General features: G+C 46.1%; 1 protein-coding gene across 2 annotated transcripts in view; it reads left to right on the top strand.

Annotated features, from left to right (window-relative positions):
- Window positions 1–490: 490 nt before the first annotated feature.
- The window catches only part of LAYN (layilin), a 19436-nt gene continuing 11372 nt past the window's right edge, over window positions 491–8554 (top strand). Inside the window, exons 1-2 of one of the 2 annotated variants that reach the window (XM_008054026.1) lie at window positions 491–805; window positions 7312–7469. In XM_008054026.1, coding sequence (XP_008052217.1) covers window positions 7361–7469 — 109 coding nt within the window. In that variant the 5' untranslated portion in view covers window positions 491–805; window positions 7312–7360. The remainder of the gene's footprint in view (window positions 806–7311; window positions 7470–8554) is intronic. The other variant, XM_008054027.2, reaches the window with a different exon arrangement.

The following is an 8554-nucleotide window of genomic DNA, read 5'->3' as shown; positions in this document are numbered from 1 at the left end:
ACCCTAACTGACATGGTAACTGTCATAACAAGCATTTTCCCATTTCAATGTAATCAGAACAAACATTTTCCCAGTTCTATGTCTGTCTCTTAATTTTGATTTTTAAAAAATGCTTGTCCATGTCACTGCATTTCTTAGGGAGAGATGATGGCAATGCATTGGTACCAGGGTGGGGTGTGAGTGAGTCTTGATGCTGTGGGCTTAGCAGGGTCTTACAAATTGCAGCCTTCCTGAAGTCCCCACCAGTTCTAGTTCTGTGGATTGGCTAAGAGTGGGGACTATTTGTTGCACCCTGCTCAGCCCACAGCATTAAGACTCATGCATTGCCATCACCCCTCCTTAAGAAAAGCAGTGACATGGACAAGCATTTTAAAAATATCAAAATTAAGACAGACGTAGAACTGGGAGTAATCAGAATTCCTGTCCACTGGTAGCTTCATTCAGATGCCTCCAAGCATTCTTGCTCTTTTGGGGACACTGAAACAGGTCAGCTTCTTTTTTCTCTAGGGCAGCCGGTGTGCCGTAGAGGGACACAGAGACCTTGTTACAAAGTCATTTACTTCCATGATACTTCTCGAAGACTGAACTTTGAGGAAGCCAAAGAAGCCTGCAGGAGGGATGGGGGCCAGCTGGTCAGCATTGAATCTGAAGATGAACAGAGACTGATAGAAAAGTTCATTGAATACCTCTTGGCATCTGATGGTGATTTCTGGATTGGGCTCAGGAGGCGAGAGGAGAAACAAAACAACAGCACAGCCTGCCAGGACCTTTATGCTTGGACTGATGGCAGCCCATCAAAGTTCAGGTAAGTGTGTGGAACCCACAGCAGCTGACTCACTTGACATAGCAAAAAAAAAATCCAGGCTAGATCCGTGGTGCCAGATCAGTGGGGAAGAGGAGACCAGCATGGCAAGGGGGAAGTGGCACCAGAACAGCCACTGACCAGCGCAGTGTTGAAGGTGGTGAACTCAGCCTTGACTTGGGTGCAACTAATATCCAAAGAGCTGTTTCGGTGGGCGCCACCCACTAGCATGGCTGGGAGTCAGTGGTTCTGGCTATCCGGCCTTTTGGACTAGACTGAAGGTCCATACGGTTAAGACTCTGGATAGGATGAGCACCCAGAGCCCTGGATGCAGTCAGACCCACAGCTTGTGGCCCGCCAGCCGCCCTGGACCTCCGACTCTCCTTGCCATGTACCCCAAGAGGGCACGGCTAGGTCCATGCAGCACCACTGCCATTGCTGGGAGATCTCCAGCATCTAGGGGTCATTTTAGTTCTAGACACGTGCTTTAAAAATAACACAACCAGAGGCCATGGCTCACGCCTGTAATCTCAGCATTTAGGGAGGCCCCGGAGGGAAGATCACTTGAGCCCTGGAGTTTGAGACCAGCCTGGGCAGCATAGCGAGAACTTGTCTCCACCAAAAATAAAAATAAAAAAATTAACCAGGCGTAGTTGTCAGTGCCTATAGTCCTAAAAAAACCAAAAAGACTCAGGATAGGACTCCAGACCACAGGGAATTGTGATAATTAGCAAGAAGTCAGAGCCAAGTTCCAGTTCTGTGGATTGGCTAAGAGTGGGGACTTTAGGAAGGCTGCAGTTTGTAGGACCCTGCTAAGCCCACAGCATCAAGAATCACTCATAATCCACCCCGGCACCAATGCATTGCCATCACCCCTCCCTAAGAAATGCAGTGACATGGACAAACATTTTTTAAAAATCAAAATTAAGAGACAGACATAGAACTGGGAAAATGGTTGTAACAAATCTAACAAAGAGTTAACATCATTTCATGGTCAGGAGTTTGCATAAGTCGATAAAACACTAAGATTACAGGTAAAGTGAAAAAAATACCTGAACAGACAGTTTATAAAATAAAAAATCTAATTGGCAAGCAGTTATATGGGGGAAAGTCTAACTGCATCAAAAGAATGAAGATTAAAATATTTTTTAACTATTACATGTAAGCAGCATGTCAGTATCTATCATAGTCCACCCATCCGCTGATCACATCCACATCTTCATGTGAGTTCTGGAAGTAGTGCTTCCAGGATTCCAGGAGCCTCTCTTCCCAGAAGAAACCTCAAAAAGGAAGGTTTTGGATGAACAACATTTCCCATCACTGCAGTGGGTTCCAGGGCCACATCTGATACTTATTCCCCTCCTCTACTGTTCAGTCCAGGTTCACTTACCCTCTGCTGATCTCGGTGGCTTACCTTGTGGCATGATCCAAACCCTCATCTCTGATGAGTCTGAGGTCCTAGTTACCTTGCGCTTCTCAGGCTGGAGTTGGTATACTTTTCCAGTGACCATTCAAATTGGGCAAATGAATGCCAAGAGGTACCCAAGTAGATATCCTGGGTGCCTTCTCCTTGCCCGTAATATAGAACAACAGACCCATCTCCTCCTGATAAGTAGGGTCAATTATCTCCTGTCAAGATAATGACTCATCTTCTTACCTGCTGGTCCCTGGACACAAGGATCCCAAAGTGCCCAAGTGGCAGTGATAGCTCATAATTCAATAAGACTCTTGCTGTGTCTTCTTGTAGAAATCTTCCCCTGTGGGAACCAGGACCTCTAAACTTCCAGAGCCCAGCACTGCAGAGACAAGAAGCACAAATTCCTCAAGTGTGTCACTGCCAGTGATACTAAGAAAGGATACTCCTATTTCCACCCCTTAGCTCCCAAACCCATGTACTCTTATTCTCGAAGACACAGGGCTACATAGAGGGCATTTGACTCACGGCCCCTTTCAGGGGTCCAATGTAGTCAACTTGCCACCAAGTGCCATGCTGGTCTTCTCAAGTGTTGATGCTGTATCAGAGACTTAGCATTGGTCTCTGTTGCTGGAAGGTTACACATTTGGCAGTAACAGTAGCTAGATTAGCCTTGGTGAGTGGAAACCAATCTGTTGAGTCCATGCATAGCCTTCATCTCTGCCACCATGGCGACTCTGTATATCTAGGATTGGAGTGGCTGATAACAGGCTGGCTGACATCACCTGGCTAAGTCATTTTGTCTCTCTGTAGCTGCTCCCTGGTGGGCTTTAACATCTGATAGATGCTGATACATTATACTCACTCCCATTCATCTGTTCATGTCACTCTATCCAAAAACCTCCATATTCCCAATCTTGCAATGTTTTTCCATTTAGACTCTTGATCAGCTGGGCATGCCTTACCTCTGAGTCCTTATGTATTCTAATCTCCAATAACCTCCCTTTCCACACAAAGTGGTTAACTAGGTGCTCCAACCAAAGCGCTGGCCATTAAAAGGCTGTCCCCTTACCACTGCCTTTCAAGGCCTCCTCCGAGTGGGGCTGCAGTGTAGCTACTGTCCATTTCAGCACATACTCCCATTCTCAGCTGACGTATCCATGAACCACGTTCAGCCTGCCTGTCAAAGCTGGTCCTAAGGAATTCCTCCATGCAACCACAGGTGTGGATTAAGGGAGAGGTTCTGGAGCTACAGTGGCAGATGTCATGACAGTCTGCCCCACCTACTCATCCAGCACCCTTGGTTCTGCTCATACAATGCCTTTCAGTACTAGATATACTTCTTCTGTCTTACAATGGATTCATTCTGGGCTTGCCTGACCTGAGATTAAGGGTGTCTGACAGTATCTAGCTCATGATGGGCAGGTTATGTGACACGGTCTCCTGGTTCCCTTGCATAGTAGCAAACCAGGAGTTGTTTTTCAAAAGGTGACTAATTTTCAGCTACAGGCAATACAACCTTGCTTCAGAATCCTAGGGGTCTACATAGCAATTCTCTCACTGGGACTCATCACAACTTCTATATGGCATTATTTTTTTCTTGCTACAGACATCCCTAATAATAGGATTTTCTGGATTATGTGGTCCAAGTGGCAAGTCTGCTTGCACACAGCTTACACCCACATCAGGGTTCTTTTCTGCTGTGGATCCCACAGCTGTCTTTCCTGTCACCTGGTTTACAGGCCAGAGAAGTATTCCCAGGTGTAAAATATGCTGCCTCTACAACCCAAAGAGGCCTACAGGGCTATGCTTCCTTCTTCAAATCATTGCAAGAGACAATAGTTTGTTCTTTAATTTGAAAGGAATCTTCTGGCATTCCCTAGATCACCAGACACCTACACATTTTATTAAAGTGGTAGACCTCTGAATCTTCATGGGTTTATCTCCAGCCTTCTGAAGTACATGAGTCTTACTAAGGCCTTTAATGTACTAACTACTTCTTGCTCTCTGGTCCAATTAGCATGATGTCAGCAATATAGTGGACCAGCGTCATTTTCTGCAAGATATCTAGGAAGTCCAGGTCTCTTCACACTACATTATGACAGAGGGGAAAAATTAATATAGCCTTGAGGCAAGACCATAAGTATAAACTATTGTCTATTCCAATAAACTGTTTCAGATTCTCTTTCTGACACAGCCAGAAAAGAATGTATTCGCCAGATTTGCATTCTAGGCACCCTAGCAAAGATACCACATATGGCACAGTAGCCACAATCAGGGCTTCCATTTGGTTGAGTTTGTGTTAATCTAGTGTCATCTTTCAGGATCTGTCTGATTTTTGCAGGAGTCAGACTAGTGAATTAAATAGAGATAAAATAGGGAACACCTCCTGTGCGTTATCTGGGTGTTTAAGGATGGCACTACTGTTTGCCATCTTCCCCTGGGTAAGATATTGTTGCTGATTTGCTGTCTTAGTGTCTTCAGAGGCTTCCACTTGGCCTTCCCCACTGTGGTGGCTCTTACCCTATAGGTAAGCTGACCAAGAGACCATAAAGCTCAATCTGCCAAGGAACCAATATGGAATTGTACCAACTACCAAATATGTCTATTCAACTGATATATCTGGGGACTGAGGAATGACCACTGGCTAAGTGCCACTATGAGCTGATTCTGATTCTGGGCCAGACCTCCATTTAATACCTGGCCCCAATATGCTCTTGCTCTAATGGATAGCTTTGATGACACTTCAAGTCTGAGTATTAATGTCACTTGCATCCTGTGTCCCCCTTCCTCGGTGTATTGTTACTTGAGTAAATGACCACGGGTTCTTTTAGAGAAGAACAGATGACATTATTACCATGTGCACCTCCCATGGTGTTACAGGGTCCTTCTTACTGGAAACCTGGTCTCTCCCTCTATCAGTGAGTTCTGAGTCTGAAAACAGGCTCAAGGCCAGAAATTATGCACCAGGCATAATATTCTATTTATGGAGACAAAATAATAAGGCCAATGAGGAAGAGAATGAGGTAAATCAGGGTAGGAGGCCCAACAGGGTTGGAAAATGGGGTGGAAATAGCTAATGAGGTGCAGAGTCCAGCCTCTGTCGGGACTCTCAGCTGCCCAGGCATGATGTCCAAGGAGTGTTTGTTGCAAGCTCAACTATTGTCAGGAAATTCAATCCAGTGGATGCCACACAGGACTCATGTCCTGTTGTAGTGCCACCAAGAGCCCTGTCTCTGAGCTGGCCCTTTCCTGAGGAAGGGCTCTGACAAGAGCTAGGCAGAGCAGCAGTTCCTGCTCTGAGCATCCGGGCAAGCTAAGTAGTCTGAGCATCAGGGCAAGGTCTGAGCGCCACAAGGAAAGAGCTCAGGCGAGTAACCAGGCAGACTACAAAGCCCAGCCTTGGATCAACACACACAGTGGGTACTTGCAAATTTAAACTTTCTATGGGATCTGAGGCTTTAACCTGGCACCCACATGTCCAACTGGGTGACAGCACCATTTAATCTCAAGTAGCACTGGGTGTTAGAGCTAAGGTGGCTAGTGCACTCTCCAGGGAGCTAGGGAGACAGAGATAAGACATCCAGCAGTGGACGCTGAGGAGCCAATCAGCCAGATCAAGTGGAAACAACTTAAAAACTGAAAAAGACCACACGGTCCTCCTACTTTTGCCCTACCCCTGCTTTGACAGGGGTACATTCTGGAATGTCTTGCTCACATGCTTGAATTTCCCATCGATTTCCTAGGGCTGGGAAGGCCACTGTGGTCCTTAAAAAGCATGAGGGAAGGCCATGAGTGGTGACTTATGCCTATAATCCCAGCACTTTGGGAGGTCGGGGTGAGAGGATTGCCTGAGCCCATGGGTTCGCAATCATCCTGGGTAACTTGGTGAGACCTCATCTCTACAATAAATCAAAAAGTAGCCAGACTTGGTGGCGTGCACCTATAGTTCCAGCTACTTGGAAGGCTGAGGCAGAAGGATCACCGGAGCCCAGCAGGTTGAGGCTGCAGTGGCCGTGAGTGTGCCACTGCACTCCAGCCTGGGTGACAGAGTGAGACTCCAACTCAAAAAAAGTTTTTTTAATTAAAAAAATGAAAATTATTTTTTAAAAAAATATAGTGGGAGATGGGAGTGGGGCAGGCTCTGGATTGGATAAGCCATGCCTCTACTTGGTGCATATGAGCTCTAAAAAAAAAAGAAGACTGGGCACAGTGGCTCAGTCTGTAATCCCAGCACTTTGGGAGCCCGAGGCGAGAGGATTGCCTGAGCCTGGGAGTTCGAGACCAACCTGGGCAAGTTGGTGAGGCCTTATCTCTACAATAAATCATAAAAACTAGCCGGGCGTGATGGTGTGCATCTGTAGTTCCAGCTACTTGGAAGGCTAAGGCTGAAGGATCACCTAAATCCAGCAGGTCGAGGTGGCCATGAGCATGCCACTGTACTCCTCCAGCCTGGGCAACAAGAGTAAGACTCCAACTCAAAAAAAAAAAAAAAATGCCGGGTTCGGTGGCTCAGCCTGTAATCCCGCGCCTTTGGGAGGCTGAGGTGAGTGGATTGTCTGCGCCCACGGGTTCGAGACCCGCCTGGGCAGCGAGACCTCATCTCTACAATAAATCAAAAAATCAGCCGGGCGTGGTAGCACATGCCTGTAATTCCGGCTACTTGGAAGGCTGAGGCGGAAGGATCGCCGGAGCCCAGCAGGTGGAGGTTGCGGTGGCCGGGAGCGGCCACTGCACTCCAGTCTGGGCGACAGAGTGAGACTCCAACTCAAAAAAAAAAAAGGAAATAAAATCCATCTTCCAGACTAGCCCTGCTAGCTGCTTTTCCTCTAATTACTTTGCAGACTCATGTGGTGATCTATTCCTCCCTACAAAGAGATTGTGGCCAATGTCAGATGACTGATTGTGATATCTGTACTAGAAAGCATGTGGTTCAGCTTCCTGGCAGCACTCCAATTCCTCCCTCTCTCTGTATCGTGTTCTGAAGCCAAATCTTATATTCACGGCTCAGTGGAACGTGACGGGAGAACAAAGTCTTTGAAATCTTGGGGGAATCCTTCCCCAGTTGCCTCCATTGCCGATCCCTTTCCCACAGGAACTGGTATGCGGATGAGCCATCCTGCGGCAGTGAGATCTGCGTGGTCATGTACCATCAGCCATCGGCACCCGCCGGCATCGGAGGCCCCTACATGTACCAGTGGAACGATGACCGATGCAACATGAAGAACAATTTCATTTGCAAATATTCTGATGGTAATGAACCCTCTTCCCAGGCTGAAATCTCAGTCTCCGCTCTCGTTTCATAAGCAGCTGCTGGTACCAAGAATGTGTCATGTGGTCTCGGAGAAAGCTTGTTACAAATGCCAGCAGTGTTAAACCTCGGGAGTTCTCATGGAGGGAAATGTAACAACACTTAAGAGTAATTCTAGCAAAGAAAAGGTAATCACATGTCGAGAGAAGGGATGAAAACAAGAAAAACTTCTAATTTATGTGTGATCAAGCAAAACTTAGGAGAACTTCAGGAAATTAAAAAGCCATCTAAGTGGCCAGCCATAAATTCTTATTCTTTCCACATGTGAGGTTGGCTGTAGGAGCTTAGAATAAGCTGGCTGTTGCTCCTACAAGTTTTCCAACAGTCACGTGAGATTTTCTGAGGATTGAAGGAAACGTGATAAAATGTTTAAAAAAGAAAAAAGATAAAGCACGAATTTCACCAACACCAGGCAGAGACTGTAGGCACTTTGATGAGATTTAAACTCCCCAAACCCCGCCTCTATATGATGCCTTGCAAATTCAACTTGGATTTGTAAAGGCTTCGAACTGGTCACAAGCCTCTCTTCTGGGGTTTCCCAGACTTTTCCATTTTAACTGATTTATATTGAAACTTGAACTGATTCTTGATCTACCCCTGACGTTTCTCACCTCTCTGAAGCCAAGTACTTGGCTCCAATTCCGCATTCTTTCCTGACAGTAGAGTGACTTGTTAGTTACATCTAGTTTAGGACTAAGTAATCCAGCCATTTAAAAATTGTTTGAATTGGACTATGCTTTGGTGGCAATTTTTGCTGCTAAAAGTTGTTTTGCCTCTCACTTTATCCCCTCAGATGAATTCCTCTTTCCAGTGACCTGGCCCTTGCCACCATACAGTATTGTTTCTGGGGGAGATTGCAAAGACCTAGACTGTCTTAGCAGGTCACCTTTTTAAAGCAATGAAAGCAGACCGGCAAACTGGCTATTCCATCACTTGCAAACTGGCTTTCCATCACTTTTGCTCACTAGATTCTATTAGCTCCAGGGTTTAAACTTTTGCACTTCTTTTTTTTTTTTTTTTTTTTTTG

The sequence above is a fragment of the Carlito syrichta genome, unplaced genomic scaffold, assembly GCF_000164805.1.
Source record: "Carlito syrichta isolate Samal-C Ts95f unplaced genomic scaffold, Tarsius_syrichta-2.0.1 Scaffold288963, whole genome shotgun sequence".
NCBI classification, from domain to species: domain Eukaryota; kingdom Metazoa; phylum Chordata; class Mammalia; order Primates; family Tarsiidae; genus Carlito; species Carlito syrichta.
Note: the sequence above shows the minus strand (reverse complement) of the source record. Positions and strands in the feature narration are given on the sequence as shown.